Source organism: Amblyomma mixtum, chromosome 3 (assembly GCF_055824585.1).
Source record: "Amblyomma mixtum isolate Tamu chromosome 3, ASM5582458v1, whole genome shotgun sequence".
Classification (NCBI taxonomy): domain Eukaryota; kingdom Metazoa; phylum Arthropoda; class Arachnida; order Ixodida; family Ixodidae; genus Amblyomma; species Amblyomma mixtum.
This window is the reverse complement of record NC_143014.1, coordinates 267,968,452-267,987,961: the sequence shown is the minus strand read 5'-3', so window position 1 is coordinate 267,987,961 and position 19,510 is coordinate 267,968,452. Positions and strand designations below refer to the sequence as shown.

At 43.4% G+C, this 19,510-nt stretch overlaps 1 protein-coding gene and 1 pseudogene across 6 annotated transcripts; one reads left to right on the top strand and one right to left on the bottom strand.

Annotated features, from left to right (window-relative positions):
* The first annotated feature begins 152 nt into the window (after positions 1-152).
* On the top strand, positions 153-15,396 carry LOC149354681 (uncharacterized; annotated as a pseudogene). Its single transcript, XR_016291370.1, has 7 exons — positions 153-268; positions 1,610-1,674; positions 1,899-1,989; positions 3,850-4,028; positions 12,830-13,465; positions 14,482-14,585; positions 14,825-15,396. The product of XR_016291370.1 is annotated as an uncharacterized LOC149354681 (transcript).
* On the bottom strand, positions 14,965-19,255 carry LOC149354680 (uncharacterized). 5 transcript variants are annotated; one of them, XM_089583469.1, is made up of 9 exons: positions 19,073-19,255; positions 18,696-18,758; positions 18,400-18,465; positions 17,720-17,776; positions 17,464-17,640; positions 17,156-17,218; positions 17,017-17,070; positions 16,194-16,959; positions 14,965-16,115 (listed from the first exon to the last, which is right to left on the bottom strand). In XM_089583469.1, the coding sequence occupies exons 1-9, from the start codon at positions 19,250-19,252 to the stop codon at positions 15,901-15,903; spliced, it is 1,641 nt and encodes a 546-aa protein (XP_089439595.1). In that variant the 5' UTR covers positions 19,253-19,255; the 3' UTR covers positions 14,965-15,900. The 5 variants fall into 5 exon arrangements, with proteins under 5 accessions (XP_089439595.1, XP_089439597.1, XP_089439598.1 ...); XM_089583471.1 differs by having other exon boundaries at positions 16,194-17,070; positions 17,464-17,511; positions 17,587-17,640; XM_089583472.1 differs by having other exon boundaries at positions 16,194-17,070; positions 17,156-17,215; positions 17,464-17,511; positions 17,587-17,640.
* Between the last annotated feature and the right edge of the window lie 255 nt (positions 19,256-19,510).

Below are 19,510 nucleotides of genomic sequence, written 5' to 3'. Positions count from 1 at the left end.
CCTTTTTTCACGTTCTCCCTCTGCCATGGTGTTGCCCATGTCGACCTCGCTGCTCTGCCGTTGTGTGGGCGTCCCTGCTGCGTGCCTGCGTTTGCGCGGCTTTCATCGCCGTTCAATGCCTGGATGTTGTGTTTTGCAGTGCTCCAACCATGGGAGCAATGGTTGGAGGATGTTCCATTTTTCAAGAGAGCAGAAAAGGAGGCTTCTGTGGCTGTTCCAGATCAAGCATGACAAGTGGCGACCGACGAACTCCTCATGTGTGTGTAGTGTAAGTGCCGCATGTTGGTTCAGCGCTGTTTTTGTTAAGATTTACCACTTTTGTGTTTAGTCAGCCAAGTGTAGTACAACATTTGTATTGGTCAGATATCATTTCTGCACTATTCGTCTTGCTCAGCATTAAAAAAAGGCACGCTTTCAGTGCCGAACCGGCCATTTCTTGCTGCTTGCCTGTTTGCATTTGAAATTGCTTGACACAATGTTTCCGCTCGATAATGCGTACCAATTGTGCTTTCGCCACTTCTGTTCATTAGAAAATAATTGCCTTTACGGGGCGCTTGTCAGCGAACCGCGGCCAGCACGAATCGAGGCACAGAGTATGAGAACAAGCGAGGGCACAGAAACTGTGGCATTTACTGTGCACCTGGGTTGTCTAGGAACCAATACGGATTAGTTTACTTACGATTTTTTTTAGTTTTTGACCTGTGTGCTGCGTTGGGCAGTTTGTGCTGCCTGTTAGCCCGATGCTTCGTCCAAAGATGCTGCATTAGGAGAATAAATGAGATTAACAGAATATGTTGTTTTGTGCAGATTGACATGCTCATTTGAGTAATTTGACAGATATATTTGGAATACTTTTTTCTTGTGTGCTATGTTCATTGTTTTCATTCTCGAGCAGGAAATGTGGGGCTATTTCCTGCTTAGTAATGGTTCCCTTCATCGTAATCTATGGCAAACCTCGGTAAATAAGCGTTTCCAATAATTTTTTTTCCCCTGCTTCTCTAGGAGGATGGTCGCTTGACGCGACTAAGCTTGCTGACGACGAAAATTTATGTTGGGGTGGAGTGATGTTTTGACGCAGCAACGGGGTCAGTGCTTAAGAAATCGGTTTTGAACTATAGCAATAGATTCTAGAGAAGCTTCACTACTGACATAATTAGCACATATCTTGCATACCCGCTTTCCTTGTTACCATCCACGCCTTGACGTTGGCTGCTTGTCCCGTTTTTAAAAGCAGAAGGCTCTCAAACAAAATTTAGTATTCTATTCTCATGAAAAACGAAAGCGCACCACAAGACTCCTTATTTTTCTGATTTTAAGCACCTGCGGTAAGCGAGGAGCGAGCAACCCTCCCCCCACGAGAACGAAATCTGCATGCCGCGAGAGCTGGGGACCCTGAGTTCAATAGCGACCATGTTGGCCGCATTTCAGAGGAGGCGTAACACAAAAGGTGCCTGTGTGGTACCTGTGAAAGCGCATGTTAAAAAACCCCAGGCGGTCGAAATTAATCTGGAGCCCTTCACTGAGGTGTACTGCTTAGCTCTTGTGGTGCTTCGTAATTAAGTTAAACCCAGCTGCAATATTTTTATCTCACCATGTCTTTCTTTCGCAGGCAAACAACTTCTCTGTCTGGCCACGGATTCTGACCTGTAGAAGCTTTGTGTTGCCAGCCCCAGCGTAAGGGGGTTACTTTTTGGTCTGCTGTTATTTATGTATTTTGCCCTTTTACCTGCAACGTACGTACTGGCAAAGACTGACTCTCAGAAAGGTAGCTATAATTCAAGCGTGTGTGTTACACTTGAGGAATGGCAACAATGTGCAAAAAAAAATTCAGTGAATTATCTCACTGACAGGAACAGCACTGCTTAATGTCTTCAGTGAGAGAATTTGAATTTTTTCAGAGCCCATTGCCTGAGCCACTTCAATCCGTAGATGAAGCAAGGCCCCGGTGTTTAGCATCAGCACCCTTTGAGGAAGAATTTTCCAGTTCATGTAAGCAGCACCCAAATGTTAAAAAAAAATACTGCGAAGGACATCTGCAAAAGCTGAGATTTTTTCTCAACAGGTTCACATTCAGAATGGCAAATACCTGTGGCATTTTTTAAATCATAAATCTATACTAGTGCCAACAAATAAATAGATAATGCGACCCATTAAAGCATAAAATACTTTTTGACCATCCGGGTTTGCCAAAACAGTGTTTTACACACTGCTGTAAGCCAACTCCTAAAGAAATTTTGAACTCAAAACTGCTGTTCTTGTTTTGAAAATTTACCTTTAGATGTTGAAACACTTCTTGCAACTCCTACGAGTGTAGATGCTATCATGCAGTGTGCTTCCTAGATCCTAGAAGGTATGTATGTGCACATAGGGTTGGCAACATGTCTAAAGACTATCCTGTCATCAGTTTTGGGTATTTGAGTAGTGCCATCACAAGTGAAACTTTTTTTTTATTGATGAGGTGCCATTGACAAAGATCCACAAACCTGCTGTGAACTATTTTGGGCAGAACAGATGATATTCAAGGTAGTGGTATGCTTGTTGTGGGTTGCTAATAGGGCGATGCAAAGCCAGTCTGCTGATACCTTTTCATCTCTGTTTGTGGATGAAGTATGCAATGTTATGCAAAATGGATTGTGCATCAGCGGGAGACAATTAAAAATGTTTGTCTGTGATGCTCTAGCATATGATTTTGTTTGTTCCTAGTGTAAAAACTCATTCTAGGTATTTCAATTGTACAGTGTGTATAGAAAAAGGAGGGTATGTGGATCGAAGGGTTGTATTCGTTGGCACAAAATCGCTTCCTCACAAAGGTGATTTTACCTGTCAAGTGCAGAAAGAACACCATGTAAATGATCCCCTCTCAAGAAGCTTCCAGTTGGCCTAGTGTCTACATTCCCCTTGGACTATATATGCACATGGTGTGCATAGGAATGACTAGGAAGTTAAATGTGTTGTGGTCAGCGGGTAGCCTGCACTAGCACTTATGACCCTCATCTGTAGCTTGTTCATTAGAGGCCTTGCTTAATTTGAGGAGTCACTAGCTGGTGCTTAGAGTTTGCACAGCCACTGCAGTCTCTCAAACACATCAATCAGTGAAAAGGTACTGAGTTGGATGGTTTTCTTTTGTATGCAGGCCAAATAGTACTGCAGTCTGTTTTGCCTTGAAAACAGTATGAGCATTTTCTATAGTCTTTCACGGTGCTAACCAAATTCTTGCCAGCTCGTCTTTGTGCATGTCTTTAAGTGGGTATGCAAAGAATCTGCTGTGCTACTTTGCAACATGTTTCAGTACATTGTATGGTCATGCTCAGATGAGCTACAACGTGCATGGGCTGATCACCTGCGAGATGATATTTTGTTGCATGGTTGCTTGGATAACTTCAGTGCCTTTTCTGGAGAAAACTTTGAGTACTAGCTGAAGTATTTTCTGAAGTGAGAAAAACCACTTGAGGAGCTGAGTAACAGGATTCATGAGCTTATGGCCAAAGGAGAGCTGTACATGTCATGTGTACCAAACATGTCCTCTTGTAATGTCATTGTGAAGGGTCGTCATGAAAGTGGTTCAATGCCATCAACTTGCAAGGGCCCAGAAAATCTCACGGCTGTCTTTCCACTTTTCATGTTCCACAGCAAAACAAAATGTAGATGTGTTGCTTGTAAACACAGTTAGTAGCAAAATAACTGCGTAACAGTACTTGATACGCATCAGTGTGTAGAGTCATAAATGCTACAGTTTTTCCAAAACACTTTCTTGATCAAGGGCATTTGGGTAAAAGTGTCACAGCACTATTTAAAATTATTCGATGTTGTTAGTCATTTATAAGGCACTGCTGATGCTGATGTTTGCAGTGGTTTGGTATTCTGAAGATGGCATTGTTGCTGTGGTTCCTGCGAGCTGGCTATAGACAGTCCTGGCTGCTTGTGGCCATGCCATCTACGCAGAAGACTACTGATGCAAGCAGCTGAGCACACTGTGGCCCCAGATTCATCTTTTCTGCAGCATGAGGCAGTCATCCTTGAGACTGAATGTAAGTCTTTTTGTCAGATGCATGTCAGTCCTCACCTAAGGTACTGAGTGAATGTTCTTGTGCACTTAAATGGCTGCTGTTTTTTGTAAGTAGGGCAGGATATGTTTCTCATACACTCAGATTTATTTTTTTGATTGCTATTGCACCTTCATAACAAGTGGCATGGGCACAGCTATCCAGAGCAGAGGAAACAGACCACATTTGGTTTGGTTTATGGCGGTTTAACATCCCAAAGCGACTCAGGCTATGAGAGACGCTGTAGTGAAGGGCTCCGGAAATTTCGACCACCTGGGGTGCTTTAATGTGCGCTGACATCGCACGGTACATGGGCCTCTAAAATTTTGCTTCCATTGAAATTCGACAGCCATGACCGGATCGAACCCACGTCTTTTGGGTCAGTAGCTGAGTGCGATAACCACTGAGTCACCATGGCGGCTCAGACCTCATTCAGTTATCAGAAGCTGATGGTGTCATGAATTGTAGTTGCAGCTGTGGACAGTCATGAATATGTTCTCTTTCTTGGTTGTCAGTAATTTTACACTAGCATCCTCTTGCCAAATGCAGCTTCATTGTTATGTCTTGTTTGTTTGTTTACTTATTTATTTACAATACCCTTAGGGCCCACATGCCATTATAGAGTGGATGGATGTGAAAAAAAGAAAATCATGCATAGTGAAAAATCATGGGCAAAAAGCAAAAGCATGATGCAGACTCTTGTTCAATGATAGATATACTCCGTTTCATACATAGCTGTCAACGCTGCCAAAGGTACGAAAGTAGTCCTCTGCAAAAAACAAGCAAAATGTATTCGTCTGCCTCGCGTCGTGGCTGAGTGGTACGAAGCGCGCGCCTGTGTGTTCATTTTACAAGATGCCAAGGTTCGACTCGCGGCTTTTGCTGTTTTTTTCACTTTTTTTATTTTTATTAAAATAATCATTAGGTAGAAAGTCGAAACTGTCAAACTCTAATGCCTACCTTGAAAAACACAGCGCTCTTTACTTGCTTCGAAGGGAAAAGGCACTGTATTGTATTGGCGACGGACGTGATTGCGAAGTGCTTTTCTCGGGCAATGAGCGACTTTTTAGCATGCGGCACACAAGGTGATCTTATTCCAGCAGAGAGACCTTCTTTCTTGAACCTCGCAACTGTCCGAGGGCTCACCCCGGTCACCTCGCCCACAGTTTCGAGAACATCACGCGCAGTCTTCTCCGGGAAGCGCTTCCTTACGCTACAGTAAACGTTGACGATCACTTGCTTGCAGTCTTTCGAAATTTTTGGAGGCTTCAGCTTGGAGAATATGCGAGCAGGAGATGTTTTTAAAGCCGCAGTGGGCAAAGAAAACAAGCGAGTAGGAGATAGCGGTGCCATTTTCGCATTCTCGGAAACCGAAAGACGAAAGCAGACGACATCGCCGGCCGGCCTAGCTGCGAAAACCTGATACAGGAGGAGCCGAAAAAAAACCAGAAAACTAAGGCACTCTGTTTTGAAGAACATTAAAGAAAAAGCAATCTTTCTGCAAAATAAAACACCATTATCATTATACTGCAATATTAACCAATAATAACTTTAATTTTGAGTTCTTTACTCTTTTCACTTTTGGCGCACTACATTACGATGCGGACGAGGAGCGCGAACAGGCGCCGTAGCCTTGGCTGCGTTGACAGCTATGTATGAAACGGAGTATAGATACAGAGAGGGGGGGGAAGAAAGGGATGCTAACCAGAAGGGTTTCTGGTCGGCTACCTTGCACAGGGGAAGGGAATGAGGGGATTAAAGAAGGAAGAGAGAAGAAGCGGGAAACACAGTCACAATCTATCAGTCAAGGTAGTCTTTCACAAAAAACAAAACAGTGCCTTGTAAGCCTTCAATTCAAATTCAAATTCTTCTTTTTCATTTACATTTAAAAGTACAAAAAGATGTGTCCAACACTGGACCCATAGCCATAGGCTAGTCATGGGTCCAAAAAATTAAATACAATCATACAGACACTCCAGTACAATGCAACTAGAACTTGTAACAGCAGGGGGGGATACATGTACATGAATACAAATGCAAAAACAAAAAAAAACATCACAAGGAACAATTCTATAATATAAAAAACATCTTCGATATCCAAAAAGAACTATTAATAGTAATGAAAAAATGAATGCACGCAGCAGGTTAAGTGAGCATTAGTTCTCAGTATGTATGTGATGAAAGAATTTTTTTGCTGTAGGAGTGAAATTTTGAGCATATTTTACTTCATGAGGAAGAGTATTCCATATTTTTGCACCAATAAAAGCGAGCTGTCATTCTCCATATACGTTGTGAGTGGGTGGCAGATTAAAGCTTCCTAGTGTTACATTCCTGGTGGGATGTGATGACGTGTGAAATAGGGATATATGGAAAGGATGGTTGTATCTTACGATGCTGTTGATGGCAGTAGCTGTTCTCAGTAGGCATAGTGAATCGAAAGGTAGTATCTTTAAGTCATCGAATAATGATTTGCTGTGATGATCCAGTTTAGAATTGGTTATGATTCTTAATGATCGCTTCTGTAATTTTCGGATTGGCTCGATATGACTGTTGTAGGTCCATCCCCAAGAATCTAGGCAGTAAGAAAGGTGGCTGTGGATAAAGGAGAAATATAAAATGCGTAATATATTTGTCAAAGAAGTCACATGCTTGTAGCAGTTTATGGCACCCGGATGGCATTTTTGCCCCCACTGCTATGTGATTTTGCCAGTGCAGGTGCCTATCAAAGACTATGCCAAGATATTTAAAAAAAGGTGTATGTTTCAGTAGAGAATTGTCAGTGGTAATGTTCATACAGTTAATATTTACTTGTTTACTACTGGAGTGAAATACAGTATATTTTGTTTTGTCAACATTAACAGACAGCTTGTTAGCTGAAAACCAGTAAGAGGTGCTCGCTAAATCTAAGTTCGTTTTAGACTCAATTTCCTTCGTTGTTGTTTCCTGTAATAATTATAGCAGTGTCATCGGCATACATCAGCATATCTCCAAAATGTAGTGCACGTGGAAGATTGGAAACACATAAAGAAAAAAGCAGGCGTGCCAAAACAGACCCGTGGGGCAGGCCCGTGTGTATGCATTGTGGTGATGATACATTGTTCATTACGACTACCCGATGTCGTTGATCAAATCAACAAGAAAACAGCTCGAAAATCTGTTCTCTAAAGCCGTAGTGTTTTAGCTTGTACAAAAGGATGGAATGGTCAACGGTATCGAAAGCCTTTCTTAAGTCGAGGAAGACCATAGCCACAAGTTTGTTGTCATTTGAAGCACAATTTATTTTTTCGGCTAATGACTGGACTGCAGTTGACGTTGAATGGTGCCGCCAAAAGCCGTGTTGCTGTGGGCAAATTATATGGTATTTTTCTATAAATATCTTAATTTGATTTGCAAGATTTTTTCGAAAAAGATATTAACAGCACTGAGCACTGATATAGGTCAATAACTAGAAAGGTTTGAGCTGCCTCCATCCTTGTATATTGGAACTACTCTGGCCGTTTTTAGCGGCGTTGGGTACTTGGCGGTTTGCAGTGAGTAATTTAGAACATGGCATAATATAGGACCGAGAATATCAGTGCTGTCTTTCAACATACGTACAGTTATTCCATCCAATCCAGCGGCTTTATTGCTAGCCATAGTTGCCAATGTAGAATGTATTTCGCTAAGTTCAATGTCATCTAGAAAAAAGGTATTTGGTAGTGGACTTGGTAACAAAGAGTTTACATCTGTGCTATTTACAGAGGTAGTTGAAGAAATCCCTACCGTAGTAAAATATGAATTAAAGCTCTGATCAATAAAGTTCTGATCAATAACTGCCAGAAGCATCTGTTTGCGCGGTTTACCAACAACATTGTTCACAATTCCTCACAGTTTTTAGAGTTCCCGGCGCTATGTTCAATGAGGCGTGTATAATATTCTTTTTCCGTGTGCGCATAACTGCCACAGATTTATTACGCATTTTTTTGCATTGACCCAAGTAATAGTTGTTATCCTTACACTGTTTCCTTTTGTGATACCAGAAATCCTTCTGTCGTAGCACTGCTAGAATCTGTTTTGTCATCCAGGGTGAAATGGGCTGCTTATATGAGTGAGCAGATAACTTCATACTGCTGCTTGTTGTTCCGCATGTAAGAGTGTGAATCAGATTGAAGAATTCAGTTTCAATTTCATCATGGTATATGGTACTAGTGTCAATAGACTGAATTTTGGATCTGAGGAAAGTGTAATAGATTCTCATAATTACTTTGATGGGTATTGATTTTGGTTTAATGACGTTTTGAATTGTTATTAGGTAGGTAGATGATCAGAAATAGGTTGAATGCATACCCTTGCACTTATATTTGAAGTTATATTTGTTAAGATATGATTAATGACCGTTGCACATGTGCTGGTTATTCTAGTGGGGATAGTAACCAAATTCTGAAAACTAAAGGAATTCAGCAGATGCATGTAGTCATTATGGCGTACGTTACGGATATCTATGTTAATGTCTCCGCTAATTATAACTGGGTATTTGTGCTCTAACACGAGGGTGAAAAATATTGATTCAAGTTTTTGAAGAAATAAGGCTACAGCTGAATTCGGGGGCTTATACACGACACCCACGATAACAGAGTTGTCCAGTCTGATAAATAATGCTTCAATATCAGGTGTGCTGCAAGAAACGTTTGGCAATGCTGAGTTGATGCGACTGTTGTGAACAAAAAGTGCTATGCCACCACCACGCGAAAGTGAATCACGTGGATGTGAAAGTGTTAGATGATTAGGAATGAGAACATTCTCGCGTTTTCTGAGCCAAGTTTCAGATATTGCAATGACGTCATAAGGTTTTTGGTGCTGGGAAAGATAGGCAAGCAACAAGTTCAAGTTTTTTCTTATGCTACATATGTTGCTGTGAAATCTGTGCAAAGTACCATTCTTTGTCTTCATGAACGCCATATTTCTCAGTCGGGAAGTCCCGATTGCCACAAGCAAAGATCTCTGCTGTCAGACGGTGATTGATGACGTCTGAGAACCAAATAGCACGAGTGAACTGCCTCAGTGGGAACCTGGAAGGACAAGAGAACGAGTGCGATTTCAAATGCTGGAGTGAAGGCTTCCTAGCACCGCCGTCACATAGATTGCTTGCACTGACATCATAGTAGGCGACATGATGGAGGCTAAAGAGTAGTAGAGTAGAGAGCTGGGCCTGTTGGCACATAGTTATAATGAAAAAAAAAAACAGCGGAAGGACGGAGATACAGAGAGGGACACAGGATAACGCTGAACTCGCAACTGATTTATTCACAGGTAACGCACAGATAAATACCCTTGAAAAAAAATAAAAAATAAGAATGCCCGTCACTGCATGCTGAGTTATCTACAGGTTCTCTAAAGCGCTTTAAGAAGCGATATTCTTTTTGATACAATATCACAGTCGTGTCACTAACACATTTATCTTCGTTTTTGACGATGTGATACGCCTCCAAAATTTCGCGTTGGTTTTTTGTTTTGCCCCTACCCTGAATGGTAATAGTGTTCATTGCCATCCTTTGTTTAAGAATAGCACCACTCTGGGTAGAAGCAAAACAAAAAGCCAACGTGAAATTTTGGAGGCATATCACATCGTCAAAAACGAAGATAAATGTGTTAGGGACAAGACTGTGATATTGTATCAAAAAGAATATCGCTTCTTAAGCGCTTTAGAGAACCTGTAGATAACTCAGCATGCAGTGACGGGGCGCATTCTTATCTTTTATTTTGTTTTTTTTTTTCTATATGTGTGATGTATAGTGTGCGCATGTGGTGGTATACTATGTTGAAGGATATTTATCTGTGCATTTCCTGCGAATAAACCAGTTGCAAGTCCAGCGTCGTCCTGTGTCTCTCTCTGTGTCTGCGTCCTTCCGCTGGTTTTTTCTTTGGGGATAAAGAGTAGTGGAAAACCAGGAGAACGCAAGCTTCGCCTCAATAGTACACGTGATACCGCTTTCCCTTCATTTTTACTCTTTTTATTCATTTTCTTTCCCATTTCTCACCGATTACCAATCAACAATCAAATTACCGATCAGGGTCATTAATTACAGTCACAGTTAGCGGTCACATTGCTGATTGCCAATCACCAGTCACAATTATCGACTACCAATCAGCAGTCACTATCTAGGTTACACTGCACGACATACTACGCCACAACTTACACATACACATACATACCATTTGTTTCAGTAAGTTAGAGATGAAAATTTGCAGGAAGGGGCAGTTTATAAGACATTCGACGCACACACAATGTATTGAAAATAAACAAGGGCTACATTAAACATACAACTCAATTCTTCTTCGTGCCCTTCCCAGTAAAAAAAAACCATTGGAACCAATTGGATTTCCAACTGGTTCCAAATGGTTCCAATTGGACTAGTTGAGTTTCCAATTGGTTCCAATTGGAATGGTGTTCCAATTGGATGGTCCAATTGGACAATTGGACTATCTTGGACTATCCAATTATACCATTTGGGTTTCCAATTGGTGGGCCCAATTGGTCTTACCCATTACATCCAACTGGATCGCCCAACTGCACCCAATTTTTCCAATGAATGTTTGCATTTTTGACAAACAAGGTAGAACCAATATGGTTCCTATAATAAGAGCTATCAGCAGCTTAACCCACTAAATTGTACTCATCATCTGCACCACCACTGCAGCCAAAATGAAATTAAATAGCTGCACTCAGTGGGCAAGCGTCACTGGCCCCAGCTTGAGAGCCTCACAAGTGGGGTATATAAGTTGGAGCAGAAGTATGTTCTCTGGATGTACATATTGAGCTAATATATGCTACTAGTGCCTGAATGTTGCTTGCGTGTGATGTATTTGTGCCTGTTGACTTTGATTTCCATAAAAACATGTTAATCTCAATTCCGTAGAACAATGTTGATTGGCACTAGGCACGACATCTCCCTGCAGTCCTCATAAATGAGTTTTCCTTTTGCATATTTTAATATGTTCAGTTGTAGAAATATTTGTCCAAGATTCTAGAGCATATTATTCACAAACATTTAGCTACCTCTCTCAATGAATATAACATATTTTGTGAATATTTTCTGGGTGAAATAACTGCCTGGCCTAATGGGTCCAATTGGCTAGTCCAGTTGGATCCAATTGGTCGGGTGTCCAAAAACACCACTGGAACCAATGGGAATGTCCACTTGGTTCCATTTGGAATGTCCAATTGGTTCCAATGGTTTTTTTTGACTGGGTTCAGTGTGAACACCACCCCGCGCACGTCCACTCCTACTCACGTGCACGACACACTGCGTTTCCCGCCGTCCACGCTGCTGAGTCCATGCACCGCACTCGCAAAAAACATCACAAACAAAAAACGGCATCCAGATGGCGGCGGGAAGAAAGGAAGGCGATGCTGTAGGCACTGTAGGGTCAACGCACCGGGTAAGACGTCACGTGTGCACCCTCCGATGAGACGACTGCCGCCGTCTAGGCGGGAGTAGGCGCCGATGTAAAATTGCATCACGCTATCGCTTAGAAGTACAATGAAGCACAATAACATCGCCTTGTCATTCTGCGCAATATTTGACGCCTAATAAACATATTACTACTAGTTTTTTATAACTATATCAGTACACACCCCAAACACAGGTTGCTAAGTCATACACGCCACAATACGCCCGCTAGGGGCCCCTATACACAATTTCAGTTTCGATACCTGGGGGCTGCCATACTGCTAGACCCCAGCGCCGCGTAGCGGCGCCACCATTACGGGCTGTTACTTTGGCTTTGGTTTCTTGGGCTGCGCTGCGTCTCTGCGTGTGTTCGAGTGCAGCTCGTCGACCTGCCGGCACCCGCTCGCAAAACAAAGCTACCGAAACGTATCAGCGGTGAGCTCGAAGCTGCAGAAGTGTGTATTTTGAATGGCGCAAGCGGCTGGAAGCGACCAACCGGCAGCTATGGCATTGGCGGAGCAAACGATCACGATCGGCGAGTGTCAGTGCTACTCACTACTGAAATACTGAATAACCGTAGTAAACAAATAAATAGTGTTTGTTAACGGCGGCCTAGTGTGTTACGGTCATCGTAAGGTACTGCAGACCACCTGACATTCAGCGGAATGACGGACCGGCTGTCCGCTGACAGCGGCGTCGTCGGAGCTCCGCGCTGCCTTCTGCCGCCGATGAGCTGGCGTTCCGAACTTGCTCGCGAGGACTCCGGCAATCCCGCAGAGTTCGTCTTTGGCCGCATCTGGCGTGTACTGTACGTGCTACTACATGTAAATCCTTCGAATTAGCTTCGTCAGTACGCGCGATCTTTCCCGTTGTCAGCCGCGTCCCACATAGCCACAACACTGCAATGTGGAACTCGCTGCGTCACGAAACGGAAAGTTGAAAAGAACGAGATTGGTAGACCCTTCACGCCTCTTGCGTAGGCTGCACGACCGCATGCAGCTGTGAGAGCGCAATTTGATTATCTGCGAGGCAGTGTTGATAGTCTGCCCAGTTGCCTAAATATGTGTAAGCTCGCCAAATCCTGTCGCCTCAGAGTACGTTGCGCAAGTAGATGGGCTTTGCGATCGGACTTGTGTGCCTTGTATTCGGGCAGTTAACCAGCATTATCGCGTCTGTTTTGCAGTGCTCAAATTTCGAGAAGGCAGAAACAACTGTGGGAACCATATTATGGCAGCGCTACAGTGAACTCATGATCGTACATATCTCCTTAAGAGCTGTAGCGTCCAATGCATTCCTGCCGGCCATTGGAGGTATCTTTGTTTCAATGTCCTTTGCATGCCTTCTTTTTTTTTTCAGATGGTGACACCCATGTTCATCCACTGCTCGTGCAGCAGTGGACAGATGACACCAAACTTTGGCCAAGCATAACAAGTGCCCATATTGTATGCTACTTGATTCGAACAAAGGCCTGTGATCTCAAAGAGGCAGACGTGTACAAAAGCCTGGACTCATATAACCAGCTGCAGTGCGGTTGGGTCGGCCGGGTGCTGAGTCACGAAGCAGCTGCCGATATTGTATATGTGAAGGCCGACGTGCGACCCTCTCAAGCAGTAAATAAAAAGCCATGGTCGCCATGGGCCTGTGTGAGGAAGAATGGGCAAGTGGTGACTGCTGGTTGCTCTTGCATGGCTGGAACAGCACGCGTTTGTAGCCATATTGTTGCCCTGTTGTGGTAGCTGGAAATGGGCGTCCAGCTAGGCATCACTGGCATCTCATGTACCGACAAGGCGACAGCATGGAATAGGGGTACAAAAAGGAATGTTGAGCCAGCCCTTCTCAATTCTATGACGTTCAATCTGAAGAGGTCAACAGTGGACCCCGCAAGCACGCAGCACCCAAGGCCGACCCGAAAGATTAAGCATTTTGCTAACAAAGAAGAGCTTACAGACCACGTCAAGAAATCACCTTATGGCGAGCTCTTCAATATTCCTGGTGAGTATTGCTGAGACGACACATATCTATTAAACAAGCTGGTTGCCAGTGTAGTAATACGAGTGTGCTTTGCTGGTATCCATTGTCAGATAACATTGTCGGCTTTCCAACAAGGAAGCAGCAAGTGATCAAAGTCATTAGCATTAGTTTCTAGAAGTTCAGTAGCACAGTGAGGACCATGGACAATGGTGAGTGATCAGAGAAATAGAGCTTATATACTTTATATGGAATACACATGCAGCTCATTTTTGGAAGGCCGTCATTTTCACTGACACAGGAGAAAACAACCGTAATAGTGTTGAAGATTTCACATTCCAAGAAAAATCTGTTTGCAAGCACATGTGCATGAGAAAAATCATGAACCTGATTGAATTCTGTGGAATGGGCGGCTGGACGACAAATTTTCTTGTTGGTGACAAGGGAAGAGAAGCCATTTTTGCGAACTCCGGCTCACAAGAAAAAAATTTGCTCATGTACACATGTATATCTGGAAGACAATGAATGCTGCTTTTAATGTGAAAAAAAAAAGTTCACTGCTGTGTATGTGTTTAGTCCCATTTTGCCGTGTTCCTTATGAAAGAGATGATTGCTTTCTATGTTAGAGCTGCATATTCAATGCAGTTATGGGCTGTGGGGATAAACAAATGGAACCACTGTAAGGAGCAAAAGATAGTGTAAATGTAAAAGGGATCAATACCTTTGAGCGCTAGTTTGAGGAAATATTTTGCCAAGCTTTGTTTCCATTGACAAATCCTCGGAACATATGTGCTAGCCACATGCTTCAGTGAAAAATATTTCTTTGTAGAACATATTTTCTACTTTTTGATCAATGCAGTAGCGAGTGAACACTGGGCTGATCCATCCATTTATTCACTCTTGTCCTGATTGCACCGTCATATTTTTGGAAATGAAGGCAGTACATTGGCTTTTATATGTAGGTGCCAGTTTGAGTGCCTGCCATGGAATGAAATTGGCTGCTAAGCATTGTGGTAATGCTTTTATGCTTTTATGTGCAGGCACCCTTCTTCACAACACACTGACGACGAGAAGGAAGATCCAGCAACCTTCTCAGGCGCCAGCAAGTGTCCAGAGGGAACAGACGACACATCACTCAGAGCAGGTAGTGACAAAAATGCATAAGCCTTTGTCATGCATGAACATAACTTGAGGATTTATTTATCTTGAATCTGAGTTCAATTTTTAGGAATGACCTGAACCCACAGCCATGCTCAATGTAATCTTGCCGACAAGGCAATGTTACTGCCTTTTTATTGTTGCTTAAACTGTCACATTCAGGCTTATTAATTGCTTTGCCCTTAATAAATATTGTGACTAGACTAATGAAGACATTGTTTTCAGGTTGCCTTCCAGTCACCAAAGAGTAAAGAAAGGCAGCTGAACAAAGTGGAGCAACCAGTGGACGACTTCGAAATTACTCTTGAAAGACCCCTGTGCGACCTCAACTTCGGAAGGCTGCTTGGAAGTGAGCGAGCAGTGGAGAAGCTCAGCCTCAGCATGAACTCTGCAAAAAAAATTGAAGCTGCCACAAGGCAGCAAAAAAACTGTGCCGAGTGGTTTTCCCACCGTAAGGGCAGGATAACTGCTTCAGTGTTCAAAGACGTTTGGCGTTCCAAACAGTTGAAGTATGAGTCATTAATGAAGAAAATACTTAATGACAACTGCATTACCAGCCTTGCTATGCAGTATGGCATAAATTATGAGCAGTTAGCGAAACAGCGTGCTCTTGGTGCTTTTCAAACAAAGCATACAAATTGCAGACTCGAGGATTGCGGTTTGATGACCATCCAAGGTATCCATATCTTGGGTGTAGTCCAGACGGTTTGCTTTTCTGTGATTGCCACCCCCCGGCACTTTTAGAGGTTAAATGCCTATACACCTTGCGGCATGTGCATCCGGGCGAATTAATTAAGGAGGGGCAGTGCAAAGCAGATTTTTGCTTAGATTCTGCAGGTGTACTAAAGGCAGCACATAGATACTACTACCAAGTTCAGGCACAGCTGCACCTGAACCTGGTAGGAAGCACTGTTTGCTACCTGTACTTGCATGTAGACCAAGGGGGAGCATTGATTCCAGTCAACAAGGATGAAGGATTCATGGAAACCCACATTAATAATCTTGAAAGCTTCTTTGAGAACATAATATTGCCTAGGCTGTAAAGAGAGTCATTTGGTAAATTTACCGGAATAACAGAAGTCCCTGCTGGACGATGCCTTTATGGTGCAGTGGATATAACCAAGGCTGATGATGTACAGCAGAAACTTCCTACTCCTTGCACTGCTGTCTCCTTAAGATGCAGTGACTGTTAGTGATGTCTGTGTTCTGGATTTTTTTTGCTTTATTTGCATATTAATAGCATGGTAGCATCTCAAATAAATGAGTCAAACCCTAACAGTATTGGGATTGAAGCTCAACCTTTATTCTTGCTGTTCTTTGATCAGAGGGCCCTTCAGATTGCATAAGCCAGCACACACGAACACAATTGTGTTGATATGTTTTCTTGACTTGATAGGTATAGCCTGCTTAAAAATTCGGTAAGTCTTTATCCGATTGATAGCGCGTTCAACATGAATGCGCAGTGAGGCAATTCGCCTGGTTTTTGTTACTTCTTGCTCGGACAGTTGACTCTTTCCTGAAAGACAACAAATATGAGCATTTCAAACCCAGAGGTGCATGAAAGCTTGCAATGTAGAGAACATAGTCTACATACCTCTGGTGAAGGCGGGCACATTCATGTGGATTTTTTGTGCTTCAAGATGAGGCTCAAGCTTGAATCCACGATCTGCCATAATTTTGTCGCCTGGCAGTAAATAGTCTTCCACACCACATGTCGGAACTATGTATTTATCGGAGGCCCTTCCACCATACACATCCGAGACAAACATGATTAGCCCGTTGGGTGCTATGACTGTCAAAAACTTGATAGTATTCGCTCCTTTGTATGCGCTGTAGCTCTGTGCCCTTGCCATTAATTTCTTGGGTCTTTGCAGCCATGCCTCTGTGCAGTCAAATATGCACGTTGTGCGGTCGTAGCCATTCTTCACAAAGGTGTTCGGCATACTGTCGTAAACTACTGACCGAGGCAGCCACACCACTATGTCTTCCATTACTTTGGCCAAGATGGACATCATACTAGAGAATATTGTCGACACTGTTGCAACAGAAATGTTGAATCTTCTTGCAAGGTCACCACAGAGGAGCCCAAGTCTTAGCCTCATAAGTGTGAGCAACAGTTGTTGTTCTATGCCCAATATTCCTCCTGCTTTTGTGCCATTGGCCCTCAGTAAAATAATGAGCTTATTAAAAGCATCAAATGGGAGGCCAGTGTAGAAGTGTATGTCTTGTGGTGTTAAGTATTGAAAGTGAATGCTTCTCATTGTAAGAGGAGTGTTTGAACTGTCTTTTGTGTCTGCATATGTGTGGTCTGGGACTGGCTCTTCCAATTCCCACTGTGTCCAGCTGTCTTTCATCTCCACCTGAAATAATACACAAAGTTGTATCTTGTTTTGAGAATCTATTTTCTTATAAATTACCTTCATTTCTGTTTCCTCCCTTGACAAACTGCAGTTTTGTTGGTCAGCAGCCATCTATCGGAAAAAGGCAGGAAAAGAAAAACATGAAGGCAATGCAGGTTGTCTTGGTTGGAAAAGAGAACCCTGTATGAGCACTCACAGCTGTTTCTTCAAAGCTAGCATCCAGGCGAGATGAAGCAGCATCAGTTTTCAATGAGTCCTGCTAGAAAAAAAAGAGGCAACATCAGAAACAAGTGTCTGGAAGCTCAGACAGCCTTCAAGCTTATATCCAGTTTACTGCTGCAGAGCAAGCTCGTTTTTGGAGTTTGTTTTTGGAAATTAATAAAGATTTGGCAGCAGATTTATAGCCATCAGAGGCAAACAACTTGCTGGCAGACAAACACAAGAAGGGCGAAATTGGCCTATTATTTCAGCATGTCGTGGACTTGTATGTGCATGCATACTTACATCTAGTTCATTGCTGGTAGCAAAGGCATCTTGAACGTTACTGATGACCTGTGAAAGAAAGTGCAACAGATGGCTGCAATTTAGCTTCAGTAACAAAGGAATGATGAGAGCATGCATACTTACACTCTCTTCGTAGCTGACAGGCAGGCTGACCGAGTGATGTCCGATACAAACAACCTGCCAATAGAGAAATATTTAGCTGTGAGTCTACCTTCTCAGCACGTTGCAAAGCATCAAATAGTGAATGCACACTAACACTGTGTTTGCTGATTGAGGAAAGGCTTGCCATGGAATCTTCTGTGTTGGATGAGACCTGTTATGAAACAGTGCATTAACAACCCTGACCTCAAATTATCATAGCATGTGATGATGTTGAACAAGCTTCTCTGAGCAGTTACTCTGGCTTCACTAGAACAGTCATACCTTGTGGAGGCAGGTTCAGTGCAAATGACATGACAGATGCCTCGCACCTGTTGTGTGCCATATGTGAGTTGCTCCAGACGTCACTCTGCATAGGACCTCTTGCATGCTCAAATCTTTTGGGAAAATTTCCCTCACAGTGATACATTTTGTTAGGCAACAAATTGCACAATACTCAAAATCGTGCTCTGAAAGGCAGTGCACTGCACAAATTCTTTTCCCTGCTTTACATGGTGGTATCAGCGTAGATACGTGCCTAAAGCCATCTGCCTGCTAATGCATAATTAAATATGGTGCTTGATGGTTTTGTGAAATTGCTCTTCTGTATTTTTTTGTACACAAGTCTCATTTCTTGCTCGAATTTCATACCTGTGCATTCATCTGAACCGAACATTTGAGACTGCTGTGCTTTTATTGCTTTGGAACACCGTGCCTCCTGTCTGTACTTCAGCCCGCTCCTGTAGGAGCCTAATAAATGCTCACAGTATTGTGAAATAATAAATGCGCATTTCTTACATTGTGGGGTGCTGTCTGCTGCACTGCATCAGATGCTTCGGACTCGTCACTGAGGCTTTCTGGTCTCTAAAATGCGAAGAAAGTGTATCATGAGCAACAGCTAGCAAGGCAGCAATGTGGGCTAGTTGGTCGTACATTTGATGGGAATAACGCTCTACCCAATGAGAAACAACTGAAACGAGGGCGCTTGTCCAGTGTCCGTCGTTTCTGTTGTCGTTTTTCCTTGTGTAGCGCGTTATTCCAATCAAATGTAACGTGAGTTCCAGCATTTCTATGTGCAGACTCAACAATCTGACCTTTCGTTTGACAGGTGGTGGACCACGGTCATCGCGCATCAGGCGTCTGCGGCCGTGGATTACCTGAAAAGATTATTATTTCCATTAACGGAAATAAAAAGCGCTCCTGTAGATCACATATGGCGCTGGTAAAGTTGTGAAGCTGCAATTTTACTTTATCGCCAACGTTTTAAAGTTCAATCTGCGGTCAACCAGCACATATCGCACCGCTGCCGCTAACGTGCCTGATGACCGAGCAAGCAATGAAAAAAGAGCGACAAATTCTGTCCGTGCTCTTACGCACGTAAAATGCAGCATACTAAACATTTAAGCCCTGCAGCAAGCAAACTGCGTGTTTACTATGCGCAAAACGACAATAATTGTAGCCTGGTACTTACCTTTCGCTCGTAGCCGACGTTCAGCATGGGCAGTGGGTTTTTCTTCGTACGCTTGCCATCGACGAAATGCAGGGAACAGACGCGCGAGTTTGTAGTCGGGGCAAAGTCCTTTCTGTTAACCTGCGACGCCCACTGACGATTCAACTCGGGGTCGACGGGAAAACGGTGCAACATGAACATGTCACACCCATGGGCGTCCGGAGGGGGGGGGGGGGGGGGCAAGGGGGGGCGGCTGCACCCCCCTGGAAAATCACTCACTCGAACCGTGAGTGATGGCCGCACGCCAGGGGCGGCGGTGCGCTCAGCCAAAAGGGTAAAAGCAGCCCCGCTTCCACGCTTTGGGTCACATATCTGCGAAATGCCGCGTCCGGGCGCGCGTCGTTCCGCCGTTTTCAAACCACGCCATCGTTAGCTCTGTTGAAGGGCGACCTGTTGCAG